Source organism: Danio rerio, chromosome 9, assembly GCF_049306965.1.
Source record: "Danio rerio strain Tuebingen ecotype United States chromosome 9, GRCz12tu, whole genome shotgun sequence".
NCBI lineage: Eukaryota > Metazoa > Chordata > Actinopteri > Cypriniformes > Danionidae > Danio > Danio rerio.
The window spans coordinates 19,476,436-19,498,170 of record NC_133184.1 but is presented as its reverse complement, the minus strand read 5'-3'; the positions used below and the strand labels follow the sequence as shown (position 1 = coordinate 19,498,170).

The window sequence follows — 21,735 nt, the reverse complement described above, 5'->3', positions numbered from 1 at the left end:
GCCATGCCTGACCACCCTCAGCCAGCTTTGATGAGAATATGACACCTTTGGGGAAGGACAGCGAGCTGAGTGATGCAGCTTCATAATTAAAGAAGGATTATCCAACATACGAATTTGAGAGAAAGAGAGAGAGAGAGACACAGGCAGACACCTACCTTCACAGGAGAGGCCATGAGAAGTGACCCCTGAGAGGCTGTCCCGACAGACGTTACAGAAGGTGGGGCGAGCGTGGGAGCAGGCATACCAGTTGTGCATCCCTGAGAAATGTTCCACATTAAACTGTGCCGTCTAGCAAAGGAGAAGTTAAAACAAATTGGCAGACTTTTTTAGAGACCCTAAAACAAAGGCTACACTTTCAGCTCACATGCAACACGTGTATAATAGCGTGATGTCTACTAGACGCATGCCTCCTGCGTGCAACACCACACCACAACTCTCCCTGACAACAGTTTTCCTCCTGTAACATCTGCGCTCCCGGAACGGCCATCTACAGATGCACACCGCAACAGGACTGAGATTTTGGAAGTTCATCAGGGAGTTTGACATGTCTTGAATGATAAACAGATTGAATAGGGAGGATTGTGCCCCTAGTTTGGGATGCCAGGGGATCGCTGGTGTTCTGGGTGTGGTATTGCAGAACACGGGGGCTGAGAGTCTTACATAACCATCTGGTATCAAAGTGAGCATACAGTCCGCACTTAAGTTAGTGGCGTGCAATAATTCAGATGTTAAACTGCAGTGCATGCACACGTGAACAACTAGCTGTGAAACAGAAAGAAGCGGACATAAACAGAAAAATATTATTTGCATTATGCATCTCGTTAACACGGAGAAGAAAAGGAAATCTGTATGGAAGCAGGATTTAAACCTCATTTAGACCTGATTGACAACACTAACGGCGGGATTCTAAGGCATGCTTCTCATATTCAGCATCTAATTTTAAGAAAGTGTGGTTGAGAAACATGCAGAACGCTCAAAGTGCGCCCCTTACCTCGTAATGCTCTCTGGACTGAACCGATTTCAGCGAGCTGATCCAGTCCTCCATTTCTTTCCTGTTCTCGGCGCACAGGATAAGCCTTCGAAACGGTGTAATTACCTACAGGGAGACAGAGATCCGGGGAGATGAGAGTGCTGCGTCTCGCCCTCCTGCCTGCCTGACTGCGACTGACAGCGAGATCCCCCTCCTGCTCTTTAAGACAAGACTTGGGACAAGCCTCGCCTCCTCCTCCTATCCTCTTTAACGGCCACCTCCACCCCTCAGGTCTTTTCCTCTCTTCTCGTTTCGGATGCTTGAGCGAGATTCGGGCTGACAGGCAAGCCTGAGAAAATGCTAAAAGCCTGTTTCATAACAGGGGCAGCCCTCCATGCGAGTCAACCTCTGCGCTTTTAATACTGCTATAATTTATTGATAACACCACCCTTAACAACTCCACACGCCGGCGGTGCTGCAACAGAGGGGCTGTTTTTTGCTGCAGCACACGCGGCGAGGCAGGCTGTACAGTTAGCAGGGAATTGGAGATTATACCACCTACACCGAAACAACAGCGCATTTTCCAACATATACAGTTAAAGTCAGAATTATTAGCCACCCAATGAATTTATTATTTTTTTTTTTGGTAATTTGAAGCAAAGATGATATACTACATACACAAATACATATAAATGTTCATGCATTTAAAAAAAAAAAAATCTAAATATTGAAAACTTTTAAGAATTTAAGATGCTGATGACCGATAAACGCATCATGACAGTTTTGTGAAAAGAGTCTATTAACTAAAAAACTGTGAGTTTGTTATGCATTTTGGCATTTAACACATTGCTAATATCAGATTATGATTTCCAGTACTGGGTTGCAGTTGAAAGGGCATCCTCTGTGTAAAACATATGCTAGATCAGTTGGCGGTTCATTCCGCTGCGGCAACCCCTGATAAATAAAGCGACTAAGCTAATGAATGAATGAATGATAATATCAGAGAGTAAAATATAAAAAAATGTAAATTTGGAAAACAGAGATTTTTCAGCATGCATATTACTGTATGTGTTCAGTCTATAGGCATCCACAAATGCTTTCAACTAAAAACAACAATGTTGGACGGGATGTGCAGAGGCACATCGTGTTTCTTTCAGAATTTCCTGACTTGCATAATACAGCATGTTCAGTTATTTTTGTGGCTCAGTATGTACCCGAAAATAGTCCCCAGCTAGGTAACTAGGTAACAGTGCTGTGTAATATCATTGCACCTGTTGCAACCATGGTACAGCAGCAAAGTTCATTGATTATTACTCCAAAATAAAAGTTTATAGCCATATCAACCTAAAACATGGCAACTTTTCATTTTCTTTTGGTCTTAATACATGATAGTTTAAGAAGAATTAAGGGTTAAATTGAAAAAAAAAAAAAAAAAAATATATATATATATATATATATATATATATATATATATATATATATATATATATATATATATACAAATCAAAACACTTTTTTTGAGTGAAATGCTAATGGTCTAATCTGATTCAATTATTTATGCTAAGCTGAGCTATGATATTGCCTGACTTGCATTATTACAGCATGTTCAGTCGCTTGTGCAGATCAGTATGCAGCACCTGAAAATAGTCCCAAGTAATATCATTGCACCGTTTGCAGCCATGGTACAGCAGCAAAGTTCTTTGATTATTATGCTAAAATAAAAGTTTCTAGGCATATCAACCAAGAAAGTAGCAACTTTTCATTTTCCTTTGGTCTTAATACATGACATAGTTCAAGAATCAAGGGTTACAATGAAAAAAAAATCCAATATCGCACTTTTTTTTTCTTTTTCTTTTTTTTTTGAGTGAGATGCTAATGGTCTAATCCGGTTCAATTATTTATGCCAAGCTATGATATTTCCAGACTTGCATAATACAGCATGTTCATTTCTTTTTGCAGATCAGGGGTCTGTTTTTCGTAGCTTGCTTAAATGATCTAAGATGATTTGTCTTGGATCTTTTAATCTTGATAACTGATCTCTGGCTAATTTGATTCTTCAAATAGGTTCGTGAATTAGATTAAAATGTCTGGATAGACTGATCTGAGATCACTGCGTGTGTTGTGAAGAACGAAACGATCCTGGATCGTGTCAAACCGTCAATAACCAAATTCAGCTAACTGAGTAATCCATGTACAAAGAACGGACCCCAGTATGCAATACCTGAAAATAGCCCCCAGCTAAGTAACTAGGTAACAGTGCTGTGTAATATCATTGCACCTGTTGCAGCCATGATACAGGAGCAAAGTTAATTGGTTATAACACCAAAATAAAAGTTTCTAGCCATTTCAACCTAGAAAATAGCCACTTTTAATTTTCCTTTGGTCTTAATACATCATTTAGTTGCAGAAGAATCAAGGGTAAAAAAAAAAAAAAAAAAATAATAATAATATATATATATATAATTTAGAAAATAGCAACTTTTTATTTTTCTTTGCTCTTAAACACTTTCCCAGTATACTGAATTGCAGCTGGAAGGGCATCCGCTGTGTAAAACATTTGCTGGATAAGTTTGTGGATAATTCCACTGATTCGCCCCCTGATGAATAAAGTGACTAAGCCGAAGGAATCTGAATGAATGAATTAAAGAATAAATGAATCAATGAATTAATGAATGAATAATACATGTCCTAATGCATCTTAAAGAAGAGTCAAGTGTTAAACAAAAAAAAAAAAGTTCAGAATATATATATATATATATATATATATATATATATATATATATATATATATATATATATATATATATTTTTTTTTTTTTTTTTTTTTTTTTTTTTTGTGAGATGCTAATGGTCTAATCCGATTCAATTATTTATGCTAAGCTAAAAATGCCCAGCCAGACTTTGAGATTGGCAGATTTAATCTAAAAATAATCAAACTCAACTGTTTAACTCCAGGGAAGTTATAAAATAAGCCTATTTCCAAAAAGCAGAGTAAATTTCATTGCTGATTTGAGATCTTGCTTGTGCTATTCTTAAAGCTGTTGCATTACAACACTGTTTTAATGTCTGCTTGCTTCTAATCTCTGCATTGACAGTGAGCTGGCATCACAGATCCACCTTTAGCACAAGTGTCAGTGTTCTCGCTAATTATAAAGAGCTGAAAAACAAGCTTGTATTCCTGGCTGCGATAATGAGCTCGCATGAAGGCAATAGATAAAACCCATCTGTTCTTTTTATAAACGCCTCAAACATAAGTTTCAGCTCATTTTTGGAAAATCAACCATACCCATCTGGCATGGTGGGGGAACGAATCGTCTCTAATTAGGCTCTGCCTAGCTGGCAACTGCAGTTTTCAGAGGTGTGGTTATCAAACAAACAGCACTATCTGTGATACACAACGCCATACAATCTCCCTATGAGAAAACGCACTTGCTGTGGCTGCGCATGAGTGGATTACAGAGGAGAATGCACTAAAGATATCCATTAACAGCAGCGGAGGTACTGAGGAAAAATTACAAACGCAAGTTATGTGGATGTCAACATTGCAGCTCATTATTTTTATTTTTTTTGCCATTTGGATGGCGATTTACGCTTCTACCAAAGCTTGTTATTTCTTCTTGTTATATTTCCAGCAATGTTTCATCTTTTAGTTTGATTACCCCATAACATACACAAAGTCATTAATGACCTCTGTCTTCATGTCAGCATGACTTCCTTTACCATTTGACAAAGTTGAAATAACTTTTTTATTTTTATTTCGGCAAACAAATTTATTTTCATGGTTATTTCTCATTTTATGTTATCATTATTGTGTTGTAATTTTTGTCAATGTTGAAAATCGTTTACTCATCCTCAAGCGGTTCTAAACTTAGAAATGTGTTGAAAAATCAAAATAAGACATTCTGAAACATGTTGGGGGAAAAAAAAACAGCCATTCATAGTAGGAACAAAAAATACCATGGAAGTCAATGGCTGTTGTTTTTCCCCATCATTGTTCAGTGTTTAAAAATACATTTCAACGTGTTTCAAACTATCTTCTTTTGTGTTAAACAGGAAATAATACAAAATAAAATGAAGTTTATTTAGTACATGATGTAGCTACAGAATAGTAATGCTTTAAAAAGGAAAATAATCAAAACTTTTTTTTTTTTTTTGCATTTTTGAGTGTTATGCTATTGATCTAATTTGATTTAATGATTTAAGCTAAGCTAAGATAAAAAATCTCCCACCAGACCACCAGCCCTGGAGAAATAACTCATTAAGTTTATTAAATACATGATGCAGCTACAGAATAATCAGGCTTTAAATAAAAAAAAAATGTCGAAACTCTTTTCAATTTTTGGAGCAAGATGCTAATGGTCTGATCCGATTCAATGGTTTAAGCTAAGCTAGACTAAGCTAAAACTGCTCATAATCTATGGAAGTCAATAGTTACAGATTTTCAACGTGTTTCAAAATATCTTCCTTTGTGTTTAACAGGAAAAATAACTGAAAAAGATTATTCAATGCATGATGTAGTTACATGCATACATACATACATACATACATACATATATATATATATATATATATATATATATATATATATATATATATATATATATATATATATATACATATATATATATACATATATATATATACATACATATATATACATACATATACATATATATATATATATATATATATATATATATATATATATATATATATATATATATATATATATTAGGGGTGTCAAGATTTCGATTTTTAATCGAAATTGATCGAAATTTATGTCAATTTCGATTATCGAATCAAAAAATAGAATCTTCGATGCTGCCACGCCCCCATGTCACGTCACCTTGGCTTGCCACTTGTACTTAGTCATTTTAGCGAACACCTCAGATACTGTTGGCTGGTTCCTGTTGGTTGTGCGTCTTTTTTACCGACGCCATTATAACGACACAGATCACTGCCTATTCACGAGTCCCACAGAAAAAGTGATTGACAGGTGGTAATTATGTGTGTATCTTGCCTTTATTCATTTACTGTATGATTTGTTTATGGGTAAAACAAAGACCATCCAGGTCAGGTAGTTTAAACGGTAGGCTACAAATAATTAATTGCTCATTAAATAATTAATTATTCATAATCGAAAATCGAATTGAATCGTGCCTTTAGAATCGAAAATGTAATCGAATCGAGGATTTGGAGGATCGTGACACCCTTAATATATATATGTATATATATATATATATATATATATATATATATATATATATATATATATATATATGTTTCTTCGGTGCAGACGCGGACAATTCGGTTTCGGTTCAGTAATAATCATAACTGTTTTTTTGTTATTGACGTCATTTATCTCATATGCGCTCTGTCGCGAGGGAGGTAAACGCGAGTATTTACAACACAGCTAACTCAGGGCCGGCCCGTGGCATAGGCACCATAGGCAAATGCTAAGGGCGCTGTATATCCAGGGGGGCGCCAGAAATGAGCGCGATTCAGTTGGTTTTGTTTTCGATATTCCTGACACACATTAAGCAATGGGCGGCAATAACTCAAAAATCTCTTACCCTAAAAAGATCTAAAGTGTGTTTCCTACAAAAAGACAAAGCTGGTTATGTTTGACAGCTATCTTTCTTTTTTTCGTTCGACATTACGAGCACTGCTCCGTTTAAGCCCTCGCAATATGTGTTTAGCTAGGACAGCTCGCGCTGAGAGGAGCTCTCAATAAGGGACCGTCGGAAAAGTTCTTTTTCTTTTTTCTTGTTTCTTTCTTTTTCTGCTCCACTCAGCGCGAGCTCTCCCTGTTGCGAGGGCTTAAGTATGTGTGTGTGTGTTTGTTTGTTTGTTTGTTGCTGTCTATGTTTGTGTATGTTTGTGAATGAGAGACAGTGTGGTGCTGTGTGTCAGTGTGTTTATACAGACAGCTTGTTATAGCCTTCCCCCTAAAATATAACACTGTATAAGAAAAGCATCGTCAATGCACCGTGATGCACCGAGATATCGAATTGAACCGAATCGAAGGCATGATAATCGTAACCGAACCGAACCGTGAGACCAGTATAGGTTCACACCTCTAATATATATATACAGTATATATATATATATATATATATATATATATATATATATATATATATATATATATATATATATATATATATATATATATATATATACATACACACACACACACAGTATAGATATATATACATATATATATATATATATATATATATATATATATATATATATATATATATATATATATATATATATATATATATATATATATATACATATATATATATATATATATATATATATATATATATATATATATATATATATATATATATATATACATATATATATATATATATATATACATATATATATATATATATACATATATATATATATATATATATATATATACATATATATATATATATATACATATATATATATATATATATATATACATATATATATATACATATATATATATATATACATATATATATATATATATATATATATATATATATATATATATATATATATATATATATATATATATATATATATATATATATATATATATATATCCGATTCAATGATTTATGCTAAACAAAGCTAAAAATGCTCCCACCAGACATCTATGGAAGTCACGGGTTAAAGGTTTCTAACAGGTTTCAAAATATAAATATAAAATATTTGAGTTTAACAGAAGAAATGACTGTAAAAATGGTTTGAAACAGGTGCATATGAAGACAGAATTTACATTTTTGGGTGAACTATCTCTTTAAAGGTGACTATTTTGTCCAGCTAGATAAGGTCATTTGAAGTTTTGAGTGTCTCTGACCACCGTAAAACCATTTGAGGAGCTTCTTCTACAGGAACACACTGGAATCTGGGTAAATACCCGTCTGTACCAGTGTGATGTGCAGCTGCTATGTAAGGCTCCAGTTGTCCTTTACTACCTTGTAAATGACAAGTGGTCTGTGAGGCGTGTTTAGCAGTCCGGTGCAGATCTGTGAAGGGCAGTCGAGTCCGAGAGCTGCGGCGTAGTGTCGCACGGCTTCATGTTTATTTATATGTTCACCATAGATACTGCGGATCTAAACCACAAGCACGAGAGGCTGCGTATCTGCTGCAAAAACAAATAAAGAAGTCACACTGTCCAGGCGGCGCTGTCAACTACAGAAAGAGCTCCTGGAATTTTCCAAGGCGTTTATTTCATTACTTAAAGAGCTATTGGATTTCATTTTAATGCCAAAAACAAAACATACCTTTCAATTCCTATGCCCGGCTGTGAAGCAGTAATCACATTAGCATTCATCATTCTCTCTAACACAGTCAAAGACGGGCAACTCCCAGCGCTTCTCTGCCAGCCACTTACTCTAAAAGCCTCTTCAAGCTCTCGCGCTGAGGACACGCAACTTCTTGGAGTGATTTCTCTTGTGCTCCATCTGTGTTGGTGATTACATTTAAATAGGGTTTTGGACGAACTGGGGAAAGATTGCAATGTGAGCGTGCCAGTGCTGATGCCATGCCTTTGTAAAATGGACTTTGGGCTTGGCTTCACAACAAAAGACTGGTCATAATGGTCAACCAGAAAACTAGGTGTCCAACAGATAGATTCTGATAAGAGAAGTCAGCTACTTTAATTCATCTTCAGAATTATACTTATTCATTCATACATTTATTTTTCTTTTGCTTAGTCCCTTTATTCATCAGGTCACAGTGGAATGAGCCGCCAACTTATCCAGCATATGTTTTACGCAGCGGATGCCCGTACAGCTGCAAATACAGTACTGGGAAAACAGAATGATATATTTATTGAAATGTTAGCATAAATAATTTACAATTCTACGCTATGCAAATGGAACTTTAAAAAATGAAACTGTTTAATTAACAGGTTCAGTAATTGGTGGTTCACATGGTGATTTCTGGTTATTTAAAATAAAAAAAGATACATTTATACCCTGTCTAGATGTTTTTGATCACATTCATTTAAATGCATCTCACACACATACACTGAAAAAAATGCTTCATGATTCCTTGGATTTACTAGTTCCTTTAAGTTTAGTGGTTGTAAACAATTTATCTAGGTTGAATTTAAACAAACAAATTAAGTTGAACATTACTAAACTTAATTTGTTTGATTAAATTCAACCCATATAAATTACTTGCAACAATTTTGAAGACATATTATTTTTTAGTGTACCAGTAAGAGTTCAATATGTTAAACCAGATTAAATATTTCATTTACGGATCACTATTATGTAAGACTTTTTGATTGTGTACATTCCTTTATGTATTAATTATCTCATAACTGTCAATGGAAATGCACGATGAACATCCAGCTAAACCATTTGGCATAAGAAGCATAAAAGAAACCGATCCAGCAAATTGCACCTGAAAAAGCATCAGTGGGTGATAAAGAGTCACTGAAATCCCACATCTCTCCGAGAAAATGAGACAGTCTCTGTTGACTGAGCGACCTGATTGTTGTCTGGGGAAAGTGAAGCCGTTCCAGTTCAATAGTCAAGAAAGGGCAGCCGAGACAGAAGGAGTTCTGAGAGAGAGCATCCGTCTGAGACAAATGTGCTTTATTTAACGCAGGACTGAGTCTGACCTAATCAATGACACTGATAGAACATTCCAGAGCCGATAGAATAAACCTCCATTGAATCTCTGGGAGAAAACGCCACTGATTTGATGAAAACTCTTCAAAACGGTCCTCACTATCAGATATACTCGCTAATTAATGTTGGTGTCACTGCTATAAAAACACAGATCACATTTTTAAAAGTGCTATAGAAATAACAAATTGAATAAAAAATATTCATGCATAAATAAAAAAAATCAGCAGAACTACTGTACATACACGCTGTTGTCCTAAATGAATGAACATTATTATTGTGTAGTTGTTATTGTTAATTGTAGTTATCCTGTATGGCTGTTTTTATTATTATTATTATTATTGTTATTATTATTATTATTATTGTCAAGTGACAAGTTATACGACAGCTGATCAAAAACACAAATCCTTCAAGAATCAAGAATTGAAGTCCTACAATAAATGAACCTATTTAAAGTCATACTCTGCATATGATATACAAATATTAGGGCCAGATAGAATCTGCTGACATTTTTTGATATTTCTGCGCGAAATTTTGTGAAAAAAGTTTGCAGATTTATGCGGAATTATTTTGGGAGTATCGTAACTAAAAACGTAATATTCATTAATTCCTTTTCCTTCGGCTTAATCCCTTTATTCATCAGGTGATTGCCACAGCGGAATGAACCGGCAACTTATCCAGCATATGTTTTATACAGTGGATGCCCTTCCAGCTGCAACCCAGTACTGGGAAACATCCATACAGACCCATTCTTGCACATACACTATGGGCAATTTATTTTATTCAATTCACCTATACACAATGTCTTTGGACTGTAGAGGAAACCGAAGCACCCAGAGGAAACCCACGCAAACACAGGGAGAACACGCAAAGTCCACACAGAAATGCCAACTAAACCAGTTGGGACTCCAACCAGTGACATTCTTGCTGTGAAGCAATAGTGCTAACTAATGAGCCACTGTATTGCCCAAAAACGTAATAAAAAATAATACCTTTGTAACTTTTATTGAATGTTTACAATGCAAATCCTATTAGATCCACTTATTTGGTAAACAAAGCAAGTCTCTTATATAATACACCTTCTAAAATATGTAAAACATGACTTTACAAACTGTATTTTAAATAAATCATATGAACATTTTCATATTAACCAAAAATATAAATTAATTTAAAAACTACTATATAAATATATAGTAAATGAATAGACACAATGATGGGCTAAACTGCACATTTCTGCGTGTGCAGATTCCGTGTGGCCCTATTAATAATATAATAAGTTGCTTCAGATGTTTATTTCAGTACTGTTACAGTCACCAGCGATCTAGCTACTGCAGATCGTTGGAGAACAACAAATCTGCCAAATGGACTACAAATCCTGTAATGCACCACACATACCTGTTCCGGTTTTCCCTGACGACACAGTCACAAAGCTAAAGGTCATCATTGATTCATTACCTGGACTATAAAGATAGCCCTTATTTCCACACACATTGCTGAGTCTTGTTATCCTGTAGCACTAAAAAGGGTTTTCTCATCTCGCCAAGCCGTGTTTTGACCCTTTGCCTTGTTTTATTGTTTTGATTCCTTGCCTCCTGTACTGCCCATTCACCCGTTCGTGACCATGATTCTGGATTGCACCTGTTTTGACCATTGCCTGCCTGACTAATCTTGCAAATGTACTAAACACAGATCTTCAACTCTGTTGTCCAGTACCCTTGTGTTACAACTATGATGACGTATTTCCAACTAAAATGGAATATTGCTTTCAGCGGAGTGGAATAAGCTTTTACCTCACATTAGACTTGCTCCAAGATTACTTGCTTTTAAAAACCTTGTGAAATTGCATTTAAGCCTTTGGAATGATGAGAGGTTTGTTTTTTATGCTTTAGTTGTTATTTATGTGCTCTGTGATTTTTATTTTAATTAGCATTGATTGTGTTTAGCACTTTGGGTGTGCTATATAAATAAACTACTACTATTATTATTGATTAGGGGGCGCGTTTTATTTATTTGTTCTTCCACTCATCTTTGGTTGGAGGCGTGTGGGGCTAAGCAAATTTTACCCAATCTGTCCTCAGAGTAGAACTGCCATTACAGAGTGGAAGCAAATAGTTAGGATGCTCATAAAAGATGACCAAAACAGTTTTTTTTCATTAGTTTTTTTTTTTGCTTGTTTGTTTGTTTGTTTGTTTGTTTATCAATGTGTGCTAGCGGAATACATACTGTAAACTTTGATTTCATGCAGACTTTAAATTTATCAAAACAACAAGATTCATTTATTTTCCTTCGGCTAAGTTCTTTATTTATCAGGGGTCACCACCACGGAATGAACCACCAACTATTCTGGCATATGTTTTACACAGTGGATGCCCTTCCAGCTGCAACTCACCCGGAGGAAACCCACACGAACACAAGAAGAACATGCAAACTCCTGGGGGTCGAATGTGTATTTATATTACAAATGTTTAAATATTAATATTTAAGAAAGCTTATATTAAAGAATTTGTCCTTCTGGAGGGCTCACGTGTTATTAGTGTATATAATTAGGGGGGTCAATGTGAAACTTTACATACACACACTAGGGACGTCACAAACTTATTTTACATCTTGTAAAAGGCAGCATAATAGGTTCCCTTTAAATTGTAATTAAAGCCTATTATATATTTATCTAGCTGTATGACCCTTATTACATATTAAAAAATCATGCTCCTACCAGGTTACCAATTAACTACACACCCTATAGAGAATCCATCATCTGTGTCAGTTAGCGATGTTTTCATCCCACAAGAAGAAATACTGCATTTAATTAAAGCACTCCCTTTATGTACCCCTTGAAGTCTACATTATTTCACATTAGCAAGAGCCTGCGGATTCCCTCTGGACAAAATTGATTATAATTTCATTAGATCCAGCTCCGTCTATTTATGGGCTTTAATCTCAGGTGTGTCAGGCACATTTTTCTTACAGAAGATCATTAGAGGAGCATCAACAAAGTGATTTCATGATAAATTTTCCAATAACAAACTGGTTTTATCATGACAGATTTCATTATTGTTGTTCTTGTATTGATCACGTGTGCCGTACCTGACGTTTGAAGATAATTTGTTTTTAAAAAAACTGACATTAGTCCATACTATGAACATCTGATTTAGCGGAGTCAAAAAATGTGACAAAACAGAAATAAAACTAAAATAATTTCTATCTTGAATGTTGTAAACATTATTTAGTATCACTGTTGTGCTAGGTACGGAAAAATAGTAACAAGTTACAGTACTAGTTACTTCATTCCAAAATTAACTCAATTACTTTATTACACCAAAAAGTAATTCATTGCTGTTAAAAGTAATTTTGAGTTACGTTTTTAAAGAACATTTTTAATGCTCCTATTGATGCCCTTATAATGTCACTTCAGTGCTGAATTGAAAATACACTGTTGATTAACTTCACAGTTTTAATTAATTTGCATTTTCACAACTAAAAAACAAAACAGACTTGAAAAACCAGCTAAATAATGTATTCAAAAACAAAAAAGCAAAAAACTAAAGTTGCTTCAGCATCATAAAAGTTGTTGTATTTAACACTTAAACGTTTTCCTTCACAGCTTGAGTATAAAAACTAGCAACAATATACAACAAACACAAAACATTTATGAAATAAGTAAACGAAAGAAATCTAATTTATCATTAAAAATTTATTTGATGAAACTCTTTAAACATATACAGCAAAAGTCAGAATTATTAGGCCCCCCTGTTGATTTTTCCCCCAATTTCTGTTTAACAGAGAGATTTCTTTCAACACATTTCTAAACATAATAGTTTTAATAACTCATCTCTAATAACTGATTAATTTCATCTTTGTCATGATGACAGTAAACAATATTTTACTAGATATTTTTCAAGACACATAAAGCAGGGGTTTTCAAACTGTGGGACACGCCAGCACCTATTAAGGGGGCGCGAGACATTGAGGCATGTACTCGAGTAAATTATGATGACTAGAGTGAATCTGATTAATGTTAGCTCCACATCTAATTATCAGGCACCTGTAGAGTTAATGCGTTAGAGTAAAACATATACAAATAAAATGGACCGGGTGCTTTTTAAAATGAATGACGGTGAATAAGTTAAACCGGTGAGCCGTCTGACAAAAAAGTTAGCTGAATCAAATCAGAAGGATGCCTTTTTGGATCTTTCACTTACTTTGAAGATACTAATGACTACGTTTAGGTGGACATCTGTAATCTAGTTATTTGCCTTAATAGATAACTAGGTGATATATAGCACTAGGTGATATATAGCATTTTAAATGGTTCCTCTCCGATCATGAGACTAATAACTTTCAGTGCTATTTAGCACTATTTAAAAGCACACAATGATAAACAGAACCACTTTAAGTGTTTTTTAAGTACCTGTGTACCTGTAATGTTTCTCCAGCGATTCTTTGGGGGTGGTTAAGGTGATATATAGCACTATAAACAGTTGAAGTCATAATTATTAACCCTGAATTATTAGCCGTTATTGTTAATGTATTTTTGTCCCCAATTTCTGCTTAATATGTTTAACACATTTCTAAGCATAATAGTTTTAATAACTCATTTCTAATAACTGATTTATTTTATCTTTGCCAAGATGACAGCACATAATATTTGACTAGATATTTTGAGACACTTCTATACAGCTTAAAGTGACATTTAAAGGCTTGACTAGGTTAATTAGGCAGGTTAGAGTAATTAGGCAAATCATTGTATAGCGATGGTTTGTTCTGTAGGCAATCAAAAAATATATATTTGTTTAAGAGTGCTAATAATTTTAACCTTAAAATGGTTTTTAAAAAAACTAAAAACTGCTTTTATTTTAACCTAAAATGAACAACAAATACTTGCTGCAGAAGAAAGAATATTATAGGAAATACCGTGAAAAACTTCTTGCTTCTTTTAAACACCATTTGGGTATTTAGAAAAAAATAACAGGAGAGCTTATCAGTTCGACTTCAACTGTAAGTGTATCACTAAATCTGGTTCCTTGGCTTGCAGTTATAATGGAACCCCTTTAAGAGCTAATAAGCAGCGTTTTTTTTATTTATAGCATAGCACCTTAACCACTGCAAAGCAATGCTGGAAAACCATTAAAGGCTCTTTATAGGTTTAACTGTATATAGCTCTATTCTTAAAGCTCTATTTTTATATTAACATTACATGTTAGGCACCTAGGGTCTGAGAGTAACGTAATTTCGATTCTCTATATGTCCAGTACATGTGGCTGAATTAAAAATAAAGCTGACTTTGACTGAATCAAACAACATGAGGACAAAATCCCTCACTGCTCATGGCTGAAGGACTTTTGTAGCTACAATTAACATTTTTTCTTACAGTGAAAATGCTTAAAGCACAGTTTGTTTCATATTTTTATTCTATTGTACTTATTTACATTTTCTTATATACAGGGAGGAAAATAACTGTATATACAGTTGAAGATTATTAGCCCTCCTGAATTATTAGTGCCCCTTTTCTGCCCAATTTCTGTTTAACAGAAAGAAGATTTTTTTCAACAAATTTCTAAACATAATAGGCTAAATAGCTCATTTCTAATAACTGATTTATTTGATCTTTGCCATAATGACAGTGTATAATATTTTACAACATTTTTATCAAAATACAAGCATTCAGCTTAAAGAGCAATTCAAAGGCATAATTAGTGTGATTAGGCAAGTCATTTTATAAAAGTATTTTTTTCTGTAGACAATCAAAAATATGTTGCTTAAGGGGGCTAATAATATTGACTTTAGAATGGTTTTGAAAATATAGTAAAAAATGCTTTTATTCTAGCCGAAATAAAACAAATAAGACTTTCTCCAGAAGAAAAAATATTATAGGAAATACTATGATTTTTTTTTTTTATTCAAAGGAGGGCAAATAATTTTGACTTCAACTGTATATCATTTTTAATTACCATGATTACAATTATGACCAAAATAATCATGACTATGATTTTTAACCATAATCGAGCAGCCCTACCTTCCATGATATAAATCATGCATATTTCAATTTGAAATCGTGATCATCTAGAAAATGTTTACATAGAAAATGGCATTAGCAGAAACCTGAAACTGCAGCATTGAAACTTAACAGCGCAAACACAAAATGATAAATCCATTTCTGTGCATCCTCTTAAAAGCTCTAGCTGATGCTAACAGAAGATAATAGAATCTTGCTCTCAAGAACAAGCGTTAGAAAAATTAAAAATGCACCCGCTGCTGCTGGATGGCTTGCCTGGCTCACGTGTACCTCAAGGTGCATCGCCTTTCCTTTCCTCCAACAAGCTCAAAAACCAACGCCAGTGTTACAAACAACAACAACAACAAAAAAACAGCTCCCAATCTAAAGTCAAGTTTCCATTGGGCACACGAGCAGATGTCAAGCAGCAGCATCAAACAAACACCCACTGGAACACAGCATTCATGCATCTGCCATATGTGTGTAGTTCACTCACCAGCGATCCGCTGTCGACTGCACTGAATTCTGCTGGAGTCGTGAGCTTATGCCTATGTGTGTGAGTGTGTGTGTGTGTTGCTGGTTTCTCCAGCTCTCTTACCCTCCCCAACTGCTGCAGACCCTCAAGGAACAGCCCACCGGAGACACATGCAATGTCACATGCGCCGCCACACTGAGTGCTTCCACATGGCCAAACACATTTCCACGTACAGATGCGACTCCTGCATTCCGTCTTAAAGAAGTGGCTTGTATTTGTTGCCGTTCTCCATTACAACTCTCCCTCTCTCTGGACCGCTGATCAAGTGGAGCAGAAGCGAGTCATTAGCGTTCAGCTCTTTCCATCATTCCCCCATGCAGTATCTCTCGCTCCTCCTCTGCTGGGTTCGGACTGCTGTTCTTCAGCGGGAGGTGTTTGTGAGTGACATCACTCTGAGGATTTCCTTTTGTTCTGCAGACAGATCACTTCTCTCTCTCTCTATTGCTCTCTAGCTCCCAGATACACACTGTGCTGAGCTATTTTTAGCAACAGAAAATACACAGCACGACTACAAAGCAGTAGGTTGCTGCATTGAGAAAAATACAGCAAAAAATAGCCCAAAGTGGCTGCATGCATGTTATGTAAGAAAAATCATTGTTTCAGCTATAAGAATGCAGGTTGCATACTCATGTTCAGGTCTTTCCTTTACAGAGTTGACTGAGAAACCTCACAATAATCTCACAAGCTCAAAAATGTGGAGATACTATACAAAAATCAATTGGGTTTTAATAAGGCTGCAATGAAAAGTGGTTTCAATATGAACATCTTTTTATTTCCAAGACTAAATTATTCAAGTAATTCATAAGAAGATTAATTCATTTTTCATTTGGGACTATTTTATTCATATTCTATTTTACCAGATAAAATAAAATAGAATAAAAGGTGACGCAGTGGCGCAGTAGGAAGTGCTGTCGCCTCACAACAAGAAGGTCGCTGGTTTGAGCCCCAGCCTTCGAGCTGGGTCAGTTGGTGTTTTACCCGGCAGTCCAAAGACATGCGGAACAGGTGAATTGGGTAGGCTAAATTGGTCGTAGTGAATGAGTGTGAATAAGTGTGTATGGATGTTTTCAAGAGATGGGTTGCAGCTCGATGGGCATCCGCTGCATAAAACATATGCTGGTTAAGATGGCAGTTCATACACAAGTTATTGTATATTGATGGTTTGTTCTGTAGACTACTGAAACAATATAGCTAGAAGGGGCTAATAGTTTTGACTTTTAAATGTTTTTAAAAAAATTAAAGGCTGCTTTTATTCTAGCCAAAACAAAACAAATCAGACTTTCTCCAGAAGAAAAAAAAATTATCAAACATACTTCGAAAATTTCCTTGCTCTGTTAAACATAATTTGAGAAATATTAAAAAAAGAAAAAAAATTAAAAGGGGGTTAATAATTCTGACTTCAAATATGTATAATATAATATAATATAATATAATATAATATAATATAATATAATATAATATAATATAATATAATATAATATAATATAATATAATATAATATAATATAATAATACATTCTCACTTTATTTAAAGTATAATTCTCACTATTCTTAAACCATTCACTTTGACTTTTGCCATAATAAGTATTATTAAGTTAGTAGTTATGTTTAGTTATTAACAGCCAGTATCTCAATAATAGGCAGATAATAATCCTCTACATAGTGAGAATACCTACATGATAAAACACATACATACATGGGAAAAAATTATTTATGCAAAACTGTTACAAACAATTTATATGGGTTGGATTTAAACAAACCCGTTTAATTTTTTTATTTTCAACATAATTTGTTTGTTTAAATTCAGTCCCCCAAAAATGGTTTACAACCACTTACCTTTAATTTTTATTGAGAAAATCCAAGGAATCATCTTTGAATACATTTTTCAGTGTACAATATGTAATATAATATAATATAGTATAATATAATATGATAAAATATAATATAAAATTATAATATAATATAATATAATATAAAATTATAATATAATATAATATAATATAATATAATATAATATAATATAATATAATATAATATAGGCAAAGCAGTGGCGCAGTAGGTAGTGCTGTCGCCTCACAGCAAGAAGGTCGCTGGGTCGCTGGTTCGAGCCTCGGCTCAGTTGGCGTTTCTGTGTGGAGTTTGCATGAATTGGGTAGGCTAAATTGTCCGTATTATAATATAATATAATATAATATAATATAATATAATATAATATAATATAATATAATATAATATAATATAATATAATATAATATAATATAATATAATATAATATTATATAATATAATATAATATGATATGATATGATATGATATGATATGATATGATATGATATGATAAACAGCTTCAGCCTTTACTCTTATAAGCATTAATATTATCACTATTTCTGTGCTTCAATAAGTCAAACTGTCATGGAAGAACTGGGATAAAGGTTTATTAGTTCTATAGTAGTGACCAAAATATAGTAAAACGCCTTTTGAATGTAACTTAAAATAAAAATTTTATAAATTACATCATTAGTAACAGTTTTAAATTAGTACTATAATTGAACAATTGGTTCATAATTGTAAAAATTAGATAAATTCAGTAACAAAGTCTTTATGAGTACGTCATTAAAACTAATTTAAAAACAAAAACAATATATTTTTTATTTTTAAAGGGATAGTTCACCCAAAAGTAATTTTTGCCCTAATACTCACCCTCAAGTGGTTTCAAACCTTTTTTTTCTAATAAACACAAAAGAAGATATTTTGAAGAAAGTTGAAAACCTGTAACTAATGACATCCATAGTAGGAAAACCAAATACTATGGAAGTAAATTGTAACCGGTTTTCAGCTTTCTTTAAAACATCTTTTTTTCTGTTATACAGAAGAAAGAAACTCATAAAAGTTTAAACAAGTGAAGCATGATTAAATGATTACAGAATTTTCATTTTAGGGTAAACTATCCCTTTAACATATTTTCAGAACCCACAGTTAATTGTGTTGTTTTGATCTCTATTTAAAAAAAGAGTAAAATTACGAGTTATTTATTTTTATATACATATATATATATATATATATATATATATATATATATATATGTATATATATATATATATATATATATATATATATATATATATATATATATATATATATATATATATGTATATATATATATATATATATATATATATATATATATATATATATATATATATATATATATATATATATATATATATATATATATATATACACACACACACAGATTTTCAGATTTGTCACAGACTGTTCTCAAATTTGTTCTTAATTTTATCTGCAATCATAAATCTTCTCAACATAACCAAACTATTACAGTATATCATACTCAATTTGTAAAGATACAATTTTAAAGAGACACTTCTGTTGCTGCTTTAATGAACCATTACAGAAAACTCAATGAAGTCTTCTGTGGCATAAAAGAGCAACACAATTCTCCCCTGGGTAAACCTTTGAAAGCCTCATGAGGACAATTAAACACTGGTGACAAAAATAGCCTCCTTATAGTGAAGCGTGTGTCCTCACTACACTATAGTGTCAAAAAAAGAGTTTTGAGTGACTCAGATGTGTGTATAATGCATTTCTGAAATCAGCAGATCTTCTGAACATCAGCAAAACAAGAACATAGACTAAAAACATGGGTCTCTCAATAATTGATTTGTATAATGAGCATATGCTGTTTTCCTGGCAGTGGGGGGATTATTTTTTAAAGGGGGAAAAGCATTTGTTGAAGGAGGTGGAGAAAAGCAGTTACTTCAGAGCACGTGCGTTCCACACGCGTTCACACTGTTAAACAATATGCCAGCCATCAAATCATCCACAACAGGCTCAGTGGAGCACTAACATGTTACTAAAAATAGGCTATGTTTCTCCTTGGAGCTTTCTTAGTCCTCCGCTGTTTCTTTTTATAGCCATGCCTGGGGAGTCGGCCTACAGTTTTTAGAAGGACACGACCACAATCGCTGATCCTCCAACCGTTTGATCTTAGCGGATGACGCTTGTTTACTCGCTCATGAAAACGCACAGATGTTACAGAATGGAAAAGTATGACTGTAAGTCCCTGAGGCAACATATGTACATTTTACAGTGAATAAGTAACCTTCATTGATAACATTTGGAGCATTTACAGGCTCAAAAATTTAAGTAATTTAGATAAAATGTTATAGTGATAAGCACTATAAAGAAATGTTACTTTTTATTTTAGCTAAAGTGGTGGAGAGGTTTATTTAAGCTAGAATAAGTGAGTGACATAAGCCCCTTCACATAGTGATACAGGTAAATATCCGTAAAATTACCGGAATGACTTTCAGTAAATAAAACAAAAGCGCTGTTCACACAGGCAAGGACGTTATGGAATCTTTAAGGAAAGGAGCATTCACACATTCATTCTAAAATACCGTTAAATTATGACATCATTAAGCAGAAATGAGCTCAAATTGGCTGCGATTGTATTTGTGAATGTAATAGGGATCCGGCTTGATGGTTACACTTTTATATGAAGCTTTAGCATTCATGCAGCTTATCCCCGAGACATTCAAAGGGAAATGCGCAAATTGCAGCTAAACGTTTACGCATATGACAACATTACAAATTCTGTGGATGAATAAGTATTGTGTACGACTTCGATGAAAACATATGGAGGAACAACTTCGCATGTCAAGATGTACTTAGTATGGGTGAGCTGGCTCTCACCAGAGCACTCCTGCACTTCACGTGTACCCGCGTCAAGCAGAGCTTGAAGGTAAACAAACAGCTGTTTTTCATAAGCATTTTATCGATAATTTTTAACACAGTTGGCACAGTTGGGCTATGTGTGAGAGAAGGAACATAGAAACATTACTTAACTAACATCTAGCAGCTAAATGTGCCTGAAAAAAAATATTCAAAGGCTTTTATTTTCATAAACAGTGCAGATGTAAATGCGTCTGATTGTTCTGATTGGATGGAATAGATGTCTCATTCTAAGCGTGAACACGCTTTTTTCAGCAATCTTCCTTCTGTGTTCACACAGCAGAGCATTCCGGCAAATTACCAGTAATGTTACAACTTATCTTTCCGGAAAATTGCCGGAACAAATTTAAATTGAGGGTCATTTTCCGGAAAGGTCTGTATGTGTGAAAGGGTCTATCGGCTAAATTATAATTATACTCGACAACAAAGTTGTATTTATAGTTGTATTTTCAAGCTTTGTACGTATATGAAACAGGCAGTGATTATTATCAAGTATTATGAAGCTTGTTAGCGTTCTTTCAGCCCAGAAGATAGACAATAAGAGCAAAGTGATATGACACTATGCATGAATGTGCATTAATAAAGAATTAAGATGTGTATAGTGTGATTTGTTGCTATTTTTACATTTAATTTTTAAGTTTTGCGCCACGTTGCTTAAATAGCAAATTTTGCCCCACTTTGTGCACTCATGGGTGTTCCGGTCTGAAAAGGAGTTGTGTTAAGGCGCATTGGCACGTTGCTATGTTGAGGAACTAAAATAGACCGCGCCATTGACCAACTAAAAGCTGGTCTAAAGTCAAGCACAGAACCTGTTAGTTATGCTCCTATGCA

At 33.9% G+C, this 21,735-nt stretch overlaps 1 protein-coding gene across 32 annotated transcripts in view; it reads right to left on the bottom strand.

The window, feature by feature from the left end:
• dgkh (diacylglycerol kinase, eta) overlaps positions 1–21,735 on the bottom strand; it is a 159,397-nt gene that overhangs the window by 82,981 nt on the left and 54,681 nt on the right. For 13 of the 32 annotated variants that reach the window (XM_073912579.1, XM_068223576.2, XM_073912560.1 and 10 more), the window contains 2 exons: positions 992–1,096; positions 156–288 (listed from right to left, as the gene is read on the bottom strand). Coding sequence is in view for 22 of the 32 variants with exons in the window: in XM_068223576.2 (XP_068079677.2) it covers positions 156–288; positions 992–1,096 (238 nt within the window). In the remaining 10 variants the exon portion in view is untranslated. Of the gene's footprint in view, positions 1–155; positions 289–991; positions 1,167–16,112; positions 16,191–16,214; positions 16,565–21,735 lie in introns of those variants that run through there. The other 19 variants (XM_073912575.1, XM_073912582.1, XM_068223577.2 and 16 more) reach the window with 6 other exon arrangements.